This window comes from Miscanthus floridulus, chromosome 1 (genome assembly GCF_019320115.1).
Source record: "Miscanthus floridulus cultivar M001 chromosome 1, ASM1932011v1, whole genome shotgun sequence".
In the NCBI taxonomy this organism is placed as follows: domain Eukaryota; kingdom Viridiplantae; phylum Streptophyta; class Magnoliopsida; order Poales; family Poaceae; genus Miscanthus; species Miscanthus floridulus.
In genome coordinates this window covers 170,844,361-170,866,281 of record NC_089580.1, presented here as the reverse complement: position 1 = coordinate 170,866,281, position 21,921 = coordinate 170,844,361, and the positions used below count along the sequence as shown (strand labels likewise).

At 48.0% G+C, this 21,921-nt stretch overlaps 1 protein-coding gene across 1 annotated transcript; it reads left to right on the top strand.

Annotated features, from left to right (window-relative positions):
- Positions 1–16,293: 16,293 nt before the first annotated feature.
- Positions 16,294–20,063, top strand: LOC136502081 (uncharacterized). Its single transcript, XM_066497572.1, has 4 exons — positions 16,294–16,539; positions 19,281–19,384; positions 19,481–19,667; positions 19,748–20,063. Exons 1-4 carry the CDS (start codon positions 16,521–16,523, stop codon positions 19,780–19,782), a joined length of 345 nt encoding a protein of 114 aa, XP_066353669.1. The 5' UTR covers positions 16,294–16,520; the 3' UTR covers positions 19,783–20,063.
- The last annotated feature ends 1,858 nt before the right edge of the window (positions 20,064–21,921 follow it).

Below are 21,921 nucleotides of genomic sequence, written 5' to 3'. Positions count from 1 at the left end.
AGGGAGTTGGAGGTGGAGGGAGGTCGGCAACAACAATAGACAATTCGATGGAGATGCTAGGAGCACCGATAAAAGTCACCGAGTCTTCGAAGGTGTAAGCGAGAGCTACCAGAGCTATGCCAGAATCGGGGGCGCAGAGGCTGGCAGCGTCGGAGGAGCAAGCAGCGCAACCTGAGATGTCACAGGGCATGGTCAGTCGCTCCGTGGGGCCACCGAGCCCCCAAGGAGCACCACCGGCTATGGAGGAAGAGGATGAGGTCGAGGAGATTGAGTGCGAAGGATCACGACCTCAAACCATCCGCATCTTCCGTAAGCGAGCGGAGGAAATTGTGGTCATAGAAGAGGAGGACACCACCAGGGAGGTGAAGAGGCTACGGTCCACCCTTCGCACAACTATGAAGCAAATTGAGGTTAGTGTTGTGTCAGCGGTGTCTGTCTTTGTCATTGGAGACTATGGTCATTTATAATCTTGGTGCTTTGTAGGGCATAGCATGGACTACCATACAATGGTAGCAGTTGATCAAAAGGATGGATCCCCTTGCTGAGGAGAACGAGAAACTGAGGGAGGCGATAAAACTGATGGAGAAGAACATCCAGAGGGCCCAGCGTAAAAGGGATCTTGCTGAATCAAACACCAAGGTCCTAGAGTACCAAAAGGGCGTCTTATCTAAGCAGTTCAAGACCATCTCTGAGCAGCTGGAGCACACCTTCGAGCAGCTGAAAAGCGTCTCTGAATAGAAGAAAGGTATTATAGATCAATGAATTTGTTCTGCAATACCAAATAGTCTTGATGTTGCTATCGACCATTACGTTTGTAGAGCAAGATGTGGAGCTTGGTCGGTGCGTCAAGTCATCGGTCAACTCAAAGAGGAGAAGGAAAAGCCGCCTAGGTGAGCGAAGAAACTGGCCGAGGATCTAGAAGGTGAGTAGTTCATGGTCAGAGTTGTTGCTAAAATGATTTCTTCGTTCGATGGGTCCCTTTGGTGTCTACAGAATACCATCGAAGAACCAAGGTGTAGTTCGACGTGCTAGAGCTAGAGGCAAAAATCTAGAGGGGAAAACTTGACGTCATGGTCGCCGAAGTCAGGCTTGTGCTCGATTATATCGACATGGAGGTAGCTCCTAAGCTCGATGACAGGCCACCCCGTCTGGATGCCATCATTGATAGGTGCAAAGCAGCGTGGGAGAACTTCAAAGGCTTCAACTGAGACGATGCTATCTTCGTCATGATGCATGCCCTAGTAGTGGTCCAGTCTCACTACCCTACAATCAATCTTCGAGCGATAGGGGCTAGATTCGCCAGAGGGACGAGTGCGATGAAGGAGGAGCAGCTGAAAGATAAGGTGGAGGACGCGGCGAAGAGGCTGGCCAGTGATGTCAAGCTGTTCGGCAAGGTAGGCGGTGACGGCCAAGCTCAATAGCCTGAGTGGGGAGGAACATGTATGGAACAAATGGAAAGGGGAGTTAGATGCACGAGGGCCTAAGCAAACATTTGTGTATTTGTATAAATGTTGTAAGCAGACGACATATGCGTGATCAGGCGGCTTGCTAGCGCTTGTGATGAAAAAGAGACGTGTTGTTAACCCTAACGCATTTATACATTTTATAAGTAGCGTCCGAGCAGTTAGTTTGTTTCTGTTCTCTTGGCCTTGGCTAGCCCATATTCCATAACATCGAGTGCTAGAGCCCATGCACGTGTAGGAGAGACAGACGTGACCGAGGAACCACTGCCGACCACCCATAATGCAGAGCGCCAGAGCCCGTAGCACATGTAGGGAGAGATCGGAGATAGGGTTTTCTCCAAGGAACACAGAGCGGAACGTTTGTTGCTCGATGGTTGGCGGAATATCTTAAAGATATTTTAGTATGGAGAAACAGGGCTAAGCGTTTATGAAGATCACGTATAATTGTCAGAGTTTGGAGCTTGGAGCTGGTAATCATAAATGGAGATTAAACTAGAGTGGAGAAATAATGGAGACAAATTATGGCGACAAAAACTTCATTCATTATAGAGTGAAGAGTTCATATCTGGAGCATTTCAAGGATAGAAACGTATAAGGTGCTCGATATTCCATGAATTGGGGATATTCATTCCCTCCATGTCACATAGCCGATAAGACCCTGGTCGGGTAACCTCTTTGACCATGTAAGGCCCTTCCTAGGGGGAGGAGAGCTTGTGCATCCCTTCAGTTTTCTGCTTTCTATGGAGAATGAGGTCACCGACCGCAAATGAACAACCTTTGATATTGCGATTGTAGTATCTTCATAAGCCTTCTAGGTATTTGGCTGTGCAGATGCAAGTGATCAGGCGTTCTTCTTTGGCTCTATCGACGTCCTCTATCCGAACAGCTATGGCTTGCTCTTCATTATAATGCTCTACCCTAGGTGCTCAGAAGGCAATGTCTGTAGGAAGTATGACCTCTGAGCCGTAGACCAAAAACATGGAGATACATCGGTGTTGTGACTAGCTTGAGTGCACAGTCCCCAGGCCACAGCTAGGAGCTCTTTGAGCCATCTGCCCGGATGCTTTTCCTCTTTTTGGTATAGTCTCTTTTTGAGGGCATCAAAGATCATGCCGTTCGCCCGTTCGACCAGGCCATTGGCTCTAGGATGGGCAACAGAGACGTATTTGACGGAGATGCATCGGTCTTTGTAGAAGTCTAAAAAATGGTGACTAGTGAATGTAGTTCTGAGGTCGGTGATAATACTGTTCGGGAGACCGAATCTATGGATGATATCTTCGAAGAGCTCGACTACCTTCTTTGCAGTAGCCGAAACAAGTGGCTTATATTTGATCCACTTGGAGAACTTGTCAATGGCAATGTATACGTACCAAAAACTGCCTGGCACAGGCTTGAAAGGCCCGATCATGTCGAGTCCCCAGCATGTAAAAGGCCAAGAAGCTAGGATGGTTTGCAATTCCTACGCCAGCACGTGTATTTGCTTGGCAAAAAACAAACATCCTTCACAATGTCAGATGAGGTCCTCTGCGTCGGAGATGGTCGTGGGCTAGTAAAAACTAACACGGAAAGCTTTGCCGACCAGGTTTATGGAGGTCGCATGATTACCACAGGAGCCAGAGTGAATTTCAAGAAGTAATTTCACTCTCTCTTCTTGGGTGATGCATTTCTATAGTATCCCTTTCTTGATGCTTTTCCTCATCAACTTCCCATCTACTAGCACATAATGCTTGCTACGATGGATGAGACATTCAGTTTCAGTCTTGTCGGCGGGTACATCGGTGCTGGTTAGGTACTTGATGAACTGCTCCCTCCAATCTATGGCCGGTGAAGGTACTGCAAGTATTAGCTGCTCAGCGGGGGGGGGATTTCTTGAACTTCCTTCTCTTCCTTAATTGCTGATGTAAAGAGGTCTTGAACGAAAACACTAGGTGAAATCGTGGCGCGAGAAGAGCCTAACTTAGATAGGTGGTTGGCGAGCTGATTTTGGTCTCATGCCACGTGGTGGTACTCGATACCGTAAAACTTTCCTTTGAGTTTTCGAATCTCGGCGCAGTATGTGTCCATCTTCTCACTAGAACAGGATCAATCTTTGTTGACTTGGTTGAAGACCAATGCGGAGTCTCCATATACCATGAGGCATTTGACGCCAAGCTCGATGGATATACGAAGTCCATGGAGACATGCTTCATATTCCGTGGTGTCGTTGGAAGCTGGAAAAATGAATTCGGAGGACATATCAGAGCTTGTCCTTAGTCGGAATAATAAACAGAATGCCGGTGCCAGCACCATTGATGTTGAGGGCACCGTCGAAATACATTATCCAGTGCTTGGGGCAAGTAGCGAGGATGGGCTCTTGGATCTTGGTCCACTCAGCGACGAAGTCAGCCAACACCTACGACTTAATGGTCGGCCTGCTTCTAAATTCTATGGAATAAGTGCCGAGCTCGACTGCCCACTTGATGATATGGCCATGGGCCTCTTTGTTATGGAGGATGTCCCCTAGAGGGAACTCGGTGACAACGGTGATCTTATAGTACTCGAAGTAATGGTGGAGCTTGCGCGACATGACCAGAATGGCATATAACAGCTTCTGAACCTGAGGGTAATGAGTTTTGGACTCATTAAGATCCTCACTGATGAAGTAGACCAGACGTTGCACCTTATAGGCATGTACGACCTCCTCATGCTCGACAATGATAGCTGTGCTAACGACACGAGAGGTAGCGGTGATGTAAATCAATAGGGTTTCATCTAGTTGAGGCACCATCATGATCGGGGTCTTCATTAAAAACAACTTGAGCTGCTCGAAGGCCGTATCAGCCTCCTCTGACCAGGAGAAGCGCTTAGAGGCCTTGAGTAGTTTGAAGAACAGTAGTCCCTTTTCACTGAGGCATGATATAAAGTGGCTGAGAGCAGCCATGCACCCTGTGAGCTTCTATATATCCTTTACGCAGGTCGGCTATTTCATTTTGGTAATGGCAGAGACCTTGTCGGGGTTGGGTTCGATGCCGCGGGTGCTAACGATGTAGCCCAAGAGTATGCTAGATGGAACTCTAAAGATGCACTTTGAAGGGTTCAACTTCCATCTATATCTTTGTTTACACCAAAATTTGGAAGGAGAGTCATAGGGACCAAAAGCTCCCAGGATCGTATCATCAAGGGATCAGTTGCGGGCGGATCAGAAACAGCTGATTCAAATGCAAAATCTAGGAATCGGCTTTCTTTGGACAGCGCCAGCAGATAACGATGGAGGCTACGCTCGATGCCAGGACGAAAACATGTTGGACTCTACAAAAAGGAAAATATTAGAGTCCAAGTTATCTTAAATTAGGAATATTTTCATCGTGCCAAAGATTGTATTGAGTCGTACTCGAGTAGGGTTCGTTTTTAGACTCTAGGTATAAATACCAAACTCTGGCTATTGTAAGAGACAACCAATCAATCAAATACAAGTCAATTACTTTTTTCGGCTCTGGCCACCCCTTAGGAGTAGGAGTAGAGTAGATCCCGGTGAGTTCTTCGGCAAGTACGGCGGCATCGATCCGGTCGACCTCCACTGCTTGTTGTAAGTACCGTCATGGTTTATACCTCTGTTTGTATGGCTGCATCGATCCGGTCGACCCCCACTGCGTCTCTAGTATAAGCTAGTTATCGACTCTTGTCTAATTCAAGTATGGCCTATGTGATTCTGCCTCACACCTCAATGCTTGAATTGGATCAAGGTCAAGTTATCGGCTCTATCCTAGAGTGGCAGTCTTTGATAGATTCATTAAGTTACCAATATTGCTTATTGCTTTTATTGTTTATCTAATTACAGCAATATCACTCTGCCCGATTGAGATTGATCTAGATCTGTCTTATATCTTGTTTAACTCATTGTTTGCTAATCTAAAACTGATCTAATCTACATCTTAAGCGATGAGTTATGTTTTTATCGGCTGTTTTGCGTCAATCTTAATCGTGCATAGCGTGCGGTTAAGGCATGTTTGATCTTGAGTAGATCTATCGGTTAGCAAGAATTGTTTCATGGCCCGTCATCACGGCCTGTGAGATTCTATCTCTCACCCCACTGTTGGCACCGTGGAGTGGGGATCGTTGGTTGATAGACCCGTTCCTGAGAAGGCATGACCTTAATTGTGCGCTATGCCTGAATCGGCTGTTTAGCCGATATCGAATGCTTTCACGAACAGTTCACATCACGAGATCATTGAAGTAGGGATAAGTTGAAAGATGTGTTAGCCCCATGATCTTGTTATTGTATTACGGCCTGCATGATTCTACCTTATGCCCCACAGATATTAGTAATGAGTTAGGGTCATCGAGTCTATTGTTGTTTCTATGGCCTACATGATTTTGCCTCATGCCCCACTGGTCATGGTGATAGATGATATCTAACATGTTTATTAAATTTATCTTTATTAAACAATTAAGTGATGTTGAATTGTTTCTTTATAAGAAAGAGTTTGGTTACTCGTAATCATTGGCTCAGTATGGACCGATCATCATTGATATCTTATTGCTATTGATTAATATTCGTTTAAATGATATTTATCCTGAATGATAACCGATTCTCTTGATACGACCCCATGAACTCTAACTAGCTTATTCTCATGAATATACTGGAATCGGCTATTTAGCCGATTTCCTCTCATATCGGCTCTCACAGTCGTACATTCGGAACTGTCTGGCAACACCAGCAAGTTTCGCCCTTAATTACTGATGAACTTTCTCTCCTTGTCAATTGCAGGGTCAAATTGACTGGCACGCCTTAGGAGGATTGCGCAGGATCGACCACCCCTGCGCTGAAGCTAGGCGGATCTGCTCCATCGAGTGGACCCTTTCGGCTTGCTGCATGTGTCCTCGGCATGGGATGAAATTCTGTGTCGACACACGTTTCTGGCACGCTCGATGGGACACCACAATCGTCATGGCGGTTCACAACAACGATAGCATCCTTATGGTACATTATGAAGACATGCCTGATGAAGATAAGGATACCATCAACAAAGCTACAGAAGAGTTTTAGAAGAAGTGTTTGTTGTCCTACACCAAAACACATGACAACACAATTATTCAGAAATTTCCACTACCAAGAGTTCTACTACATGGGTAGACAGATACGGTCGAAGCTGAAGATAGGCGTTTCTTTATGGAAGCCATACACAAGTCTGTTCATGATGCCATATCAAGCCGCAATGAAGCTTTTGTTGACGCATTTCACAACGCCATGAAAGAGGCGATTCATGGAATTCTAGTTGGTCAGGTTGGATCGACTTGTTATAATATTCCAGATCCGTTGACCCAAGGGACTAATCAAGTCGATACCAGTCATCAAGAAGCGGCACCAACTGGTAATGGTGGCGTTTAGACACTTCAAGGTTCATCTGAACAAACTCCGAGTACTACTACAAATCAAATACAGTACAATCCTGGACCATCAGTACAGCATGTGCAGCAGCTGGTGGGGCAAAGTCAAAACCAGATGATCAATTTTGGCACATCAGGCCACATACCGTCGTCGGCTTAGAAGATAGCACCATCCGTTCAGAGGATCCATAGAGATATAGATCCTTATGTCTATAATCTAAGACTTCAAGCAGCAAGCCAGCAAAGGACCCAACAGATTGAGATTCCACAAGGCTATCACTATGGCATGGATTATAACACCCTCCACATGATACCAAATCCAGGATATCAAGGCACGCGGGATTTCAATCCATAGATGGGTCAGCAAGTACCGAGAAATCCAAATCCGTAGGCTGACGAGTTGCTGCTGAAGGTGACCGAGATGATGAAGAATCAGTTCGGTCTGAAGCCAAAGGGAATGACTTTTTCGTACAAATGCCCATATCCAGAATGGTATGATTTGGTCGCTCTTCCTACAAATTATAGGCTCCCAGAGTTCGTCAAGTTCACTAATCAAGACGGTACAAGCACAATAGAACATGCCAGTCAGTATCTTACACAATTGGGCGAATCATTAGTTGAGGATGCTCATCGAGTTCATTTCTTCTCCTTGTCCCTGTTAGGGCCGGCCTTCACTTGGTTCTCATCATTACCAGTCAACTCCATTGCCAATTGGGCCAACCTAGAGAAGAAGTTTCATACATATTTTTACACTAGGACTGGAGAGAAGAAAATAACCGATTTGACAACCATGAGGTAGAGGACTAATGAATCAGACACTAAGTTTCTTCAGAGATTCCGAGAGACTAAGAATCTATGTTTCTCATTAAGCTTGGCCGATGATCAACTAGCTGCTTTGGCCATCCAAGGAATGTTGCCAATGTGGAAAGAAAAGCTGCTAGGGCAAGAGTTTGACAACTTGGGACAATTGGCTCAACAGGTAGCAGCGCTCAATAGCCAATTCCAGAGTATGCGTAGAGATACCTGATTCTAGAAGAACACCACAATAGCCGAAGCTTACGATCCATATTCAGTCAATGGCGGCTATGAAGACGAAGAAGAAGAGGTTACTGCAGCTGAATGGAATTGAGGCAAGAAGACAGTGATGGTGCCAAATCCTTGGGGAAGAGGAGTTGAGGAGAGTTATGACTTTGATGTTACCAAATCGGACAAGCTCTTTGATTTCTTGCTTGAGAAGGGGCAGATCAAGTTGCTCAATGGTCATGTCATGTTGCCCCCTAATCAGTTGAAGAACAAGAAGTTCTGCAAATTCCATAACGCTACCTTTCATTCCACTAATGAATGCAAAATCTTCAGGCAGCATATACAGAGAGCTATTCAACAAGGGAGGCTCAAATTTGATACACCTCAGAAGATGAAAGTCGATGATAATCCTTTCCCAGGAGATCAGAACATGGTTGATACTAGGCTATTCAAAGAAAAAACCAAGGTCCTAACATCGACCAAATCGAGAGAAGCTGGGACAGTTGATCCCAGAAGGCAAATATCGGCTGATGAGTACAGAGAGATTAGAAGGTGTCGTGCTGAACAAAAGAGCTTATACAAGCAAGGGAAGACATCGAAAGCAGAGACATCAAAGCTGTGGGTCACATCTCGGATTCTATTGAATAAATGGTAGCGGCAGAAGGAAAAGGATTATCAACGTTGGTTAAAAGATCAAGCATACCAGCATCAATTAGAAGAAGAGAGGTATGAAAGGGAACAAGTTGAATTACATTGGAATTGTCCCTTCTTTAGGCATTGCTGGAATAAAGGTTTGAAGTTGCCAACCAGACACGACTGTCCAGAATGTAGCAATCAATATCGGGAGTATAGGCAATCTCGAACCAATCGCCGGTCTATCCATGCTCAAGATGCATATCATCATAACAACATGGATCGGCGCTTAAAAACGAAAGTGTTCATGATCGGTTGGGAAAAAGAGTCATTGGACAGGACTGGGCTGATCATGAAGAGGAAGGCACTGAAAGAAGATACATGTGGTAGGAAGGCTAGTGGTGCCCAGGAGATTTGATGAGAAGCCAAAAGAGGAGGGTGCAACGCCTAAGGAACAGAGAGATGGAATAGGCTCAGGCACCCGGTAAAACTCAAGTATGGCGTACCAAGCAGATAGCTGATAAGAGGCAACCATCGGCTAATATCCAAATGGCTTTTCTATTACCATCAGAATTCAGAGCTCCGGTAGATCAGGAAGTTTATTTAGACTATGATGAGTCAGAGTATGAAAACATGGTTGCCAAGTTAACAGTTGTGCAACCACCTTTCTTTTCTTTTTGAGAAAACATTACATCAGACTTCCTCTTCGCATCAAGACCAGTGGCAAGGTTCGGCGGAGCAGACAGCTACGGTAATTTTGCTCACCAACACAATTAAAATTTCCTCTACAAAACTTCAGGCCCTATGGCCTTAACAAACGAAAGAGTCGATTGTCTAAATCTTTTTTCATCGCAAAAAAGAAGGTAAGATCAAACAAACGAAAATTACGAAATCGTTTCCAGGACACAAAAGTACTGACACTTGTTCACATATTACAAAAAAAGTGTTTATCAAGCTAACTACTTCTATGAAGGAAGGACCTCTTCTTTCAACCTGTTCGCCAAGTTCCGCGCGAGGGGAGCCACTACCTTTTCCATCTTATCCAGCTCATCGTCATCATAGACAGGCGCGAAGCCATGGCTCATTACCTCTAGGTTAATCTCCTGAGCATAATGGGAATGAGCAACAGCAAAGGCTTGGGTGATCCCGATGTGGAAGGCGTCCTCCTCAAGTTGGCCCACCCGTGTCGTGATACCCGCGGCACGAGCCGCGAGCGAGCTAGTTTCCACCGGTTGCTCCACCCTCAGGGCATCGACGACCACCCCGACAACGGCTTGCAAAAGGTCATGCTCGTTGCTCTCGGTCTGAAGGATCTCTCGCACTTCGGTAAGCTCCTTCTCTAGCTTGACAACAGCGCTCTCAACATCCAACCTTCAGTTCACCGTGACGCCAAGATCTGCCCGGAGGGACTTAGCCACCCCACGTGCCTCGTCGCGCTCTCGGATGGCCTGGTCACGATCCTCACAAGCTACGCTGCGCTCCGAACGAAGTCCTTCCTCGGTCCAGCGTAGCTCGTCCTGCTCCTCGCGCAACCGGGTGATCGACGTGGCGTCCCGGTCCACCCTCTGCTGCAATGCCGTGAGCCTCTCGTTAGCCTTCAGCTTGAGGTCTCGCTCTATCTCTAGCTCCACCAGGAGCTCGCTGGCCCACTCACTGGCTGCGGCATCCTTCTGTAGCAGCTCGTCCCGCTCCTTTCGAAGCCTAGCGGCATCCTCCTCATCCAGCTTCACCCTCGCCGACAGATCCTCAAACATTCCATGAGCCTCCTCCACATCTCGACGCGCCTCGGCCTCCCACTACTGTGCAGCAGCGAGTTGCGCGCCTACATCTCCTCGCAGCCTGGCCTCCTCGGAAAGGCGGTCCCATTTCACCTTTTGCTCACAAAGGAACCAAGACTTGTCTCGGCTACGAGCAACAATGTTCTGAAAAAAGGGCTAGAATCAGAAGACACGAAAAAATATGTGAAGAAAGAAGAAAACAAGCAAGAAGATCAAGCGGATACCCGGCTAGAAAGAGCGAGGATTTCACGCAAGGCACCACTGGCCTCATTCAAGGCATTCCACACAGCCGAGAACTCGATGTCCAGATTCTCCCGCTCTAGGCTCTCAGCAGCATCGTCGAGCGAGAACAGAGCCGATGATGGGTCCTCGGTGGCCATCCACTGAAGCGGTGGCTCTACCCTCATGGGAGAGCGGCCGCCTCCCGACAACAGAGCCAAAGGCGGCTCCCTTCGGGTCCTTCCCACCACCGTCATGACGACCGAAGACCATGTCCTCCTCCATCCGGCCTGCCCCAGGCGCCATAGCCTAGACCACTGGTGGCACGGATTGCGCCACCCCCTCAGACGCCACCACGGCAGTATCCGACCCTGCCGGGCTTATCGCGGTTGCGGTCACCTCCGGCGGGGCCACTGGCGGCGCGAACTGCGCTGCTCCATCAAACACCACCGCGGCGGCATCCAACTTTGCCTGGCCCACGTCTGGCACCATCGCTTGGGTCACCTGGGGCACAGAACATGCCACCCCCTCGGACACCACCGTAGTCGCATCCGGCTACTCTCGGCTTGTCACGGTCGCGACCGCCTGCTCGACAACCACCAAGGGCACGAGCACCACTACGGACGCTACCGGACCAGCCAACGAGGCCGCAATGACAGCATCACTCCTGCTCGAAACAGGGGTGACGCCAAGCAGTGTGATCCATCCCTCCTGAAGGGCAAGGCTCTTCCTAGGCGCTGGCCCCAAAGGGTGGCCCCGTCGCAAGAATCTGCAAAATAGAAAAAGGGCATAAGGTTGGAACAGAAAAATAAAGGAAGAGAACGAGGGGAATCGGCGACGTACTCTAGTGCTTTCGATCAACGGGTACGTTTCGGGGATGAACCCCCGGACCCCTGCTCCAACTTAGGTGGGCGGGACCGCTTCAAGCCGCCCCCCTGCTCCAACATAGGGGGGCTCGTCTCTCTTGCCTCCAGGGGCGCGGCACCAGAGCTGCTCCCCTCCATCGGCTCATGGGGTGCGGTGCCAGAGCCGCCCCCCTCCATCAGCTCACGGGCTACGGCATCGGAGCCGACCCCTCCACCAGTACCTCGGAGATGGCCTCGGATCCATCCCCTCCCATCCACCGATCCACCGCTGGCACCCCGCGGGTGACGGCGGCCTTCGGCTCCTGCCGGACCCAGAGGTAGGCCCGGCTCCACTGTCCCCGTGGACTCACTTCCTTTCGCATGGAATGGAAGGGGTCCCTGCAGGGACAACGAGTCCTCATTCACCAGGTCACCCCAATCCACGCCGGCTACCATCTCATCATCATCGTCATCATCGTCGTCGTCATCATCGCTACTAGTCTCCTCTCCTCGATCGCGAGCTTGCTGCTTCCATATCGCCTTCCTCTTCATAAGCTCCCTCGTATTCTTGTCCCAACCGGCCAGGGCGTGATTTGCTGATGCCTAAGCTGGGTCCTTCGGTAGCGGAACCGGGCTGTTCTTGAAGAACAGTCCTCCTAGCTGATCTCGCTATCCCACGGTTAGCATCAGAGGATCAAAAATTTCAAGCGAAAGAAGGAGCAAGAGAAAAGAAAACTTACAAAGTCAACAAACCCCAGCTCCAGCCGCATCAGAGGATGCCCCGACACTGGGTACACAAAGTCGAGGATGGCGCCAACAGAGTCCTTCGTGGGCTCCATCGCCTCCTTAATACGCTGTGCCACCTCAGAAGGAGGAAGCGCGTCGTCGGCAAGCGTCGTCCCTTCGAACGACGCTTCAGGCACCATCTGATACAGGGGAAGCGCGCGCGCCATCAGCGGCGTGACCCTCCTCATGTGGTAGGCACCAATAATCCTTGACCCCTTCACACCCCTCTCCTTCAGGGTTCGGAGGGCAGCGAGAAGGCCGTTAAGGTGCTTCTTTTCCTTGGCCTGAACGCCCCATCCTCACGACTCCGGGGCCTCCAAAATATAGCGCCCAGTGAAGGTTGAAAGGGAGTGGTGACGTCGTTCTTGACATAGAACCATTGTGAATGCCACCCCTTGTTAGAGGTGGTCAGACGCATCAACGAATACACCCTCGCCTGGGTGCTACGGAGGTGGATGCTAGCGCACCCCACCGGCGCGTGCAGATCCTCCTTCCCGACCCGCCTCTTCACGAGATTGACGGCAAAGAGGTACCGCCACAGGTCAAAATGTGGATCGATCCCTAAGAACCCCTCGCACAGAGCGACGAACGCCGCAATATGTTGAATCCCGTTAAGGGTAAGGTGTTGAAGCTCCACCTGGTAGTAGTCATCAGTCCCCGAAAGAACTGATGGGCGGGCGTGGCGAATCCCCGCTCGTGGAAGTGGGCGAAAGAAACGACGTAGCCTTTGGGTGGCTCCGGTTCCGCCTCTTCACCGGCCAGCCGCCACTCCATGATGGCGGTCAACGGGCGAAGGAGGCCTCCGCGGCCAAGGCCCTCTAAGCGCTGATGAGAGATGTTGGATTTATACCCCGGGTTCATTGCGACGGCAGGAGCAGCATGGGGAACAAGGCAGCAGTGAGTTTGATGACGGAGGCAGTATGGGTGCGAGAGATGCAGGCGATTGATGGCGGAGGCAGTATGGGTGCGAGAGACGCAAGCGATTGACGGCGGAGGCAGTATGGGTGCGAGAAACGCTAGTGGTTGACGGTGGTGGCTAAGGAAGCGAAGGCGAGGAGGCAAAATGCGGAACCCTAGGGGCGAACCCCGTGGTTTTATAGGGGCGACGGATGCGAGAAGGGCAACTGTCCCCCTCGATCTCCGAGCCTGCCACGCGCACCGCCGCGTCACCTCGTGGGATACGCGCACACGATCCATATCCCTTCCCAAAAAATCGTGCCGCACGGTTCGCCTTCCCCCGGCAGACCGGGACTCTCTATCCATCGAGAGGACACGGGTCATAGAGCTTTTCCCTTCGGTCCACCTAGGGTCCCAAATCCAAAGACCCATCCCAACGAGGGATAGGCCCACAAACTACCGAGACTCAAGGGCATAAGCGTCACTAGGGCCTCGATCCGCAGTCAGGTCCCAGCCAGGCCGGCACTAACTAAAATATCCCATTGACGAAAAACCAAGTCTTTCAGCCTTACCCACGAAGGGTCCGATACTACCCCTAGGCGATTCTACTCAAATCACCAGGGGGCTCGGGGGCTACACCCATCAGGTGCGCTCGCGCGCACCCTCTGGCAAATTAACTCCGACGAAATCAAAAACACCCCCCGAGCGATTCTATCCAAATCACCCGGGGGCTCGGGGGCTACTGTCGGGGACCTAACACCGGGGTACCCCAGGAGATGGAACCAAAAACCATCGAACGTTAAAAACTCCCAGACAGACAAGGACGCCGCTGCTTTCCTTGCCCGAATAACGAGAGTTTGGTTCCACCTCGCCCGATGCCCTTGGGCCAGCTCCGTCTCGCCTGAGGGCTAAAGGCTAGACTCTGCCTCGCCTAACCCCCGAGGGCTGGGCTCAGTCCCGCCCAAGGGATAAGGGCCAGCTCCGCCTCGCCCAAAAGCTTAAGGGATAGACTCCGCCTAGCCCGACCCCCGAGGGCGGGCTTTGCCTCACCCGATGTCCAAGGACTGGTTTTCATCTCGCTTGTCAACCTCTCCCTGACCCCTCATGATGATAGGTACAGAGTAGGACAAGACGTTCAGGTCAACCGCAGCTTTAAAGACCATACCCTGCGCCCCGGTAGGAAAAGTACTGCTAGGGAACGACGGGATGGGTGCTTTAGACCCCCCCAGGCGTAGCAGAGCCTAAAAAGTGTTACGGGTGCGTACTCTTCACCCTATAGAGTTGTAGGCATCGCCTTCAGCTCTCGAACATGGAACCCGATGTAGACATACGACAACCACTACGGTCCAGGAAAGGACTCGTGTCCTCCACAAATGACGGATGTGCTGTCACCATGTTATGGTCCCAAGGGAGCGGCGCCCGCTCCACAGCCCCTCGGGTCCACCAGATTAGAGCACTCGCTTTAGCCTCCGGATGCCCTCTCTGATCGGAAGGCCTTGCCCACAGCGCTACTTCGGACCCTGACCCCGCGTCCCTCCGACGGGGACTCATAGGAACCAGAAGGCGTGCGGAGCAAGGCTGGGCAAGGCTCATAAGTCAAAACTACTATACCAGAGTCCATACCCTGCGCGAAGTAGTACTCTGTAGCCATCCTGACATTCTACAGTGGCATCAACAGTATTGTAGGCGCTTACCATCCTCTCACACCCGCCGGAATGGACTATAAGGCTTGGAAGACGTGAACAACAAGGCTGGGTAGCATACGCATCCTTGCCCTCTCACTTGTAAAGCCGCCCCCTTCATCTATAAAAGGGGATGTGCTTCCTCCAACAAAGAGGAGGACTCAGGGGAAAACACGAAACACATCACACACAGTCAAGCGGCTAACAAGCTCTTGGCATCCTTTCGACCCTTCCATCAAAGACTTGGGACCAGTCCCTCTCTTGACCGTTTGTACCCCCTACTACGAACTATTTTCGGTGCTAATAACACGAGCAGCAACAGACTGGACGTAGGGATATTCAGCCCGAACCAGTATAAATCTTGTGTCCTTTAGCGCACCATCCGGGCCTAACGCGCATCACTATAAATTTACTTGCCGGTGCTTGTACGAAACACCGACAATACTAGAATTGTGGTAGGTGGCTTGCACTTTTAGTAGGCTAGCGCAACACTCGCTTTGTCGTTTAATTGTCTAACATCTTCGCTAAATGTTGTTGTAGAAATTTTTAATAGGTTATTCACCCCTTCTAGCCATTAGGACCTTTCACCAGCGCGGTGCCAAAAGTGGACGTCGACGACGCATTTGCGGTCGCCCTGGGCTGCCACGCCCTATGACGGCGAACAGCGTGGATGTTCCGACGACGATGATGAGGAGTATGCGTGGAGCCGCTAGACGTGGAGTGCGATCAACCCGGCACAAGGGAGAGAGCGGAGACGCCTTCCCGAGCGCAAGGCCTCTCGTCGTCCTCACTCCACATCGCGAGGCGACCGTCAGGTTCCAACATGTCGGCCTTGAACACGATCAGCCCCAGCATGTCGTCGTCTACCCCCGCCCCCGCCACGCCGCCCGCCGCGAGGCTTGAGCGATCATGGCATCCTGGCCCGGCGAGGGAGAGCGCGGAGACGCAACAGGTGCGCGCGTCGCAGGTGACGCCGTCCGAGGCGCAGGTGAGCCCGCTCGTCGTGCTTTCTCCACATCACGAGGCGGCCGTTAGGGTCCGACACGTCGGCCTTGAACACGATCGGAGTAGCGTGTTCTGGTGCTCGATGGAGGAGCGCGCACATTCGCGGTATGTTTTTGTTATTAGTGTTGGGCTCATGGGTTGGGTTAATTAGCGTCGTAACCGGAGGCTCGTTGCCATGTATATATGCGCTGGTGCCGCTGATGCCGCTTGGCGTCCATGCGTGTTAGCCATCCGACACGCCAGTGTTGCATGCAAACATGCAATCCGTATATGGATAGCACAATAGTTTTCTAATACTTCCTATTTTGCCGTGATTGACTCCGTTAGTTCGGCAAGGTGTCGTTCCGAGCGGATGGCCTACGCGTTTATCATGGTCATTTGAGGCCAATAAGGCAACACCGCGGTAGAACGGATGGCACGGGACCGGCATCTTTCCTTCGCGGACGTGGGATGGCACAGGCCGGCAGGACGAAGGTGAGGCGAAATTTTATCGCACTAAAACGGTGTTCGCTCTTTAATTTATTTTTTAGTCGTGTGAGAAGTCGTGAGAGATTATAAGGGGACATGTATAAGGAGGCAGGTAGCCCCACCGGCCACCGCTGTTCGCTGTACACAACAGGTTCGAGGGCTCGAGCGGTCGAGCCTGGTTGACCTGAACCTTTGCTCGTCAACCGAGTCCCGACCGCATCGGTCTGACGGTCTCTCTACGCGTAAGGACGAAGGTTCGCGAATCCCCTCGTCCCTTCGGCCTCGCCTCCTTATTATTCTCCGCCGAAGCCTAGTTTACATCGCGAAGGGCGGCAAGGCAGATCCAGGGCGACCATGGCTTACGTCGAGAGAGGTAATCTGATTTCCGAAGGAATACCCATCGGTTAGGAATTGCTTGATTATGGTTTCTGCTTGTGGGTTCTCCTGGCGGTCCGATCTGTGTCTATTTATCTGATTAATCGCATAATGCTATCGCGATTGTCATCGGGGATGAGCATGTAGTCCTATTGATTCGGGTGGCTCTATAATCTTGTATTTCTAGATGCATACCTAGCGAGCATATCATTCTTACTGCCATTATCTCTGCAAAACAAATGCAGTTTCAGCTGGAATTCCAGCTAGTAGGTGTTTGGATGAAGGGGAATTCGAATTCCCCTGTCCAACCAGGTCACTTAGGGTTTGGAACTTCTAGGCAACAAAATATTGCACCCTTGGCTTGTTCGTTTGATCCCAAACCCAAGGGGGTTGGAAGGGATTGAGAGGGATTCAATCCTCTGCAAGTCAAAATCCTCTTCTACCCCCTTCAATCCCTTTCATCCCGTGATCAAACGAACAGGGCCTTAGAGTGGTAGGAATTACCGGCTGCAGCAGTGCATGCAACTCTAGAATTGACTGGATCACATAACTTGGTTATGTAACCATATGTTTGTGTGAGGTGTTATGAATAATTGCTGTGAAGGAGACGCTGGTAAGCAAAAAAAAACATGATGAATGATTGGAGCACTAGACATCTGAACAGAACTGTGATTTGATGCTTGTGCGGGGTCGTTATCCATTTTTGATTTCACAGCCCCAGTTTTACAGCTGAACTCACTAGAGGCAGGCCCCTTATGTATGCACCAGTATCACTGATGGTTTTAGAACAAAGAGGAAAATTTGCTAATAGGGTCATCAGAATTTTCGTACATACTTGATATTTTGAGCAGAAGTGCTGCTGTAGTTTGATGTTTTTGGCTATCAGTTATACTGAGTGTTTTCCAAGAAAATCAGTGAGTTCCAAGTACTGGAGCTGAGTGCAAAAGATGTAACTATCGCTCAGCTACTGAAATGTTGAGCTAAATAACATGTTGTCAAGATTCAAGAGTGCTGTCTTTGTTTCTTTTTCACAGGTTGCTATACTTGCTTTAATGTTAGATAATGAATATAAGCTGAAGTGCGTTGCAAATTTGGTAAGCTTTTGCTTTGAGTTAGTCACTTGGGCCTCATCAAGGAGGCTTGTAGAAAATGGAATACAACAGAAGATACCAGTTGTACATTTATTAATGCAAGTGTAAAAGGAATTCTCTTGTATATCTAAAGCAGAATGTTGCATGCATGCTGGTCGTGGTGGTAAAGTTGCCTTTGGTGGGGACGGTGAACACACTGGATTCGATTTTCTTCCTTTGAAAAATGTAAATATGAACTATAAAAGTACTAATTGGAAGTATTGTTTGGGGCCTTTCCTGTTTCTGAAATCTCAGTGGAGTCCAATTCCCCTGCATAATAAGGATAGAAGCATATGCTATGCACGGGACTATAAGCATAACACCTAAGGATAGTGCATTGGGGGGTTCTATGAAAGTTTCCTCTTCTTTTTCTATTTCCATGCTTATCAGTGGGTTTTCTTTTGCATTGATCTGATCACTCACCATCATAATGATCCATGGCTCCTAATATATTAACACGTTGGTGGTGAGCACCTGTATCACTTAACATCAATATGGAAAGGTGATATTTGAATGCACTTCTGTAGCTGAAGAAAAGTTTATATCAACTCATTTGAGCACCTGTATCACTTAACATCAATATGGAAAGGTGATATTTGAATGCACTTCTGCTGCTGAAGAAAAGTTTATATCAACTCATTTGAAACGTCATTTTTTTTACAGTTTTCTGCTGAGACCTAAAGTAAATAAATTCATAAAGTAGTATTAAGTTTCCTGGAGATTATTCCTGGTTTAATAGAAGTTGAAAGTTTGTGGTGTTTTTTTTTCTAAAGCTGTTAAGTGTTTGATTTGCCTTCGTGAAATTCAACATTGTGGTTTTGGGTAGTGAGGCTACAGACTGAAGTGACATATCACATGTTTACAAAAGTAATTCATTGTGGCAAAACATCAAATGATCACAATATCTGTTTGCGGTAGTTTATGGTCAGCTTTTCTTGTAAAACAAAGGTGCAACTCTGATCTTTCTGGGCTGAGTTTCTGTGTCTTTGTTGGGGTGTATGAATGTTTGTGTGGTTCCTTGTTTGTTGGGGCTCTTTTACCCCCTTTTCCTTTTCTGAACATAAAGATTCGAGAAAAGAAGAACAATATTTTGGTCCTGATTTTAAGCATCAAATTACAATCAGGTAGCTTATAATTGTTTCTGAACAACATGCAGTTATTTCGATATACCACATTGGGTAGTTGCATCAAATTTGAATGCTTGTCTAATGGATAAGTATGTACTAGTGGCCAGGTTATTCTTGAAAACCTTTTGGCAAAGTTGATAGAGGTATTTCAACTCAGGTGGACGCAACAGGAGGTTATTGCATTCAGTTTTGAAGAATTTGAAGGGTCTTTGAATTTTTTCTGAAAAAACATGCAGATATTTGGATAAACCACGTCGGATATGCGTCGGATGTAAATGCTTGTACCATTTCATTCTTGAAATTGTTAGGATTCCATTTTAGTCCGTTAGGATTCCATTTTAGTCCGTCGCCCTCCATTCGCCCTCGTCAACACAAACATACACACTGGATTGCCTTTTCGTTATTCTTACTTATAGGCGGGGCTTGTATTTGTAATCTATCAAATCAGAGGAAAGCTCATTTTCATCTGTATTGTCTTGCAGGTGTTGTCAAAGACAAGCAGACTATATGGCGACTGAGCATAATCTCAGACTTCTTTCGGGCTATTGTGAACTTCATCAGGATCTTCTTTGACACACTGTTCTCAGTAAGTAATCAATCTCACGGCTTACTTTTCATTTTGTTGCATGTAATTTCAAGATTTGAGAAAACAGAATCTAATCCTTGTACTTGAACCTTTTAGGTGGACAAAACTGACAGCTACAAGAAACGAAATGGTGCTGGTAAGAAGTGGGATGGTGGACCTGGTGGTGGTGGTGGTGGTGGTGGACGGGGCCCATTTGGTGGTGGAGGTGGAGGATTTGGCGGCGGAGGTGGAGGTGGTTCACGCGGTCCTCGCACTCTATCTGACATCCGATCCAATGACCACAGTATGTGCTGATTTCTGGACTACACTGCCCCAATTCACCATTGTGAACTTCAGTTTTCTAAACATCAGTTCTGATTTCAGGTTCTCTCCCTGCTTGTGGATCCTGCTGCGGCTAATAAGTGCACAATCGTTCTGCCTGATGACTGCTTATAACAGATGAATAAACATGCTTCAATGTCCTGGAGGACATCATAGCAATTGATATGTATTTCACTGTCAGACTATCGTGTATTAAAATCAGTGAGTCGTTTATTAACAGCCTATTTACTCTGCAGCTTGACTCTGCCATGATTCACATGGTACATTCATGGTTTATCTTTCGTGTACTGCTGTCTGCTTGCATAATAACTATATCAGTTACAAAGTTTAATAAATTGTCTGGTGTGCTGTTCCGTTATATCTTGTATGGTAGTAATTGGTGAGTACAGACAGCGGGGCACCTGCAGCCTGCGGGTAGTTGTATTTGATCATCAGATACAACATGAAAATGGACGAGTTTACTAGTTCTTCCAAGCAAACTTTTCTTGAGCTAATGGTGGCTCAACATAATTCCGAACTTGAGAACACGCGCATTGAGATTCAGGTACCTGGGCATTTGGAATTGGGAGTTCCTCAGTCAGCAGCAAAATTTTCTCCATCCCCAGCCGTGGTATTGGCAAGGGCTCAATTGAGCTTCTAGCTAGCTGTTACGACTAGGTTTTCGGAAATGTTGGATGTGATTGATTGGTCACTTAGTCCCTTCGTCTTGTAATATAATGTATTCTAGCATTCAAAATTTGTCTTCAAATATAATGTATTCTAGAGGATAAAAATCAATTTTACATTAAATACTCTCCATTTATCAATCAATATCACCATTAATCACGATTAGGAAATAAAATGAGGGTACATGTGTTTTTTATGTTCTCTCATAAAGTCTTAAAATTCCTAGAATATACTATATTACAAGATAGAGGGAGTATACTGGCCAAGCAAACTGTACGTAAGTTTCTGATGGTTAATTGTCGGTATGGCACTCTATGATTGGCTCCATACGCAAAAGGTTTTCCTTAGTGTGACAATTTAACTCGTGCAAAAAACTCTCCTTAGCCTGGTTCCTGCAAATTTTGAGCGTTTCTCTAGGGTCAGACTCGCTAGATGCGAGCAATTACGTAGATATTAACATTGTTAATGTATGACTAACATATATTAGTTGATATTGATATATTTTAAACAATATTAAGGAATAACAAGATAAACAAAGAGCAATAAGCGATAGTTGCATATAATAAATATGTGATTATATTCATGTACCTAATTTATCTCATGCAATATGTTCTCGTGCGAGCAACCAAACACAATCTTGACTTGGCTATATTAGCTAAGTGCAAGCAACCAAACATGACAGTGTTGCATGTGCTCCGCCTGTCCTTTGGGCTGATACGCATTACCAATCACGCCTCTAGGGTTAAATATTTTTTACGTGTTAATTGGAACATGTTGGCTGAGCAGGAGATTGGCCCAATGAAGGTGGTTGTTAACTTATTGCAAGATTCGCCCTGGTTGCTAGAAGGGATGTGTCAAAAAAAGTAGACCCTAGCAAGGGCTTAATAATTTTGGTGGTTGATTCCAACATAACCATTAGGACCAATAACGGTTGCTAGTATACAAGGTACACTGGCCCTAAGGATGCAAAGATGGACTTGAGCTGGGCTACAATGAAGTGAATATTGAGGAATCAACACCTTAAAGATCAAAGAGCAGAAATCAAAACCCTAGAAGACCAGCAAGAATCTCAATACACCAATCAAGCGAAGCATGGACATATGGATGTGAAAAAACACTCTCAGAGGGCATCGGAGCTATCCGGTGGGGTTACTGGAGTTACAGCCCAGAGGCACTTTTAGAGGCACGATGGAGCAGCATAGAGTAGTGGAGCTCTCCGGTACACACAACGTATAATGCATTGGAGAATAAGGGTGTGTTCCAAAAAGCGAGGATAACCCTAAATAAAGCATCCAATTTGTCTGATGGTGCACCAGAGAAACCACTAGATAATTGAAAAGACCTCCAACAGTCGGTTATGGCTAGTCAACGTGGTAGGGCACTAGATTTCTCTGATGTGATCACTGGAGGTACCTGGTGCTCACTGCTTTTGCAGACCAAGTTTGCAATGAAAGTTGAGTTGATTGCAGCTATATGCCCCCATACCCGACCATTTGGACTGTGTTGGAGATTGGGACTTGAGGCTCATTAATTTGTGCTCCAGCCACTAT

Coding starts and splice junctions, on each gene's coding strand:
- LOC136502081 (XM_066497572.1), top strand. Junction 19,385..19,480: donor TCTTTGACACACTGTTCTCA/GTAAGTAATCAA, acceptor TGAACCTTTTAG/GTGGACAAAACTGACAGCTA. Junction 19,668..19,747: donor CATCCGATCCAATGACCACA/GTATGTGCTGAT, acceptor TTCTGATTTCAG/GTTCTCTCCCTGCTTGTGGA.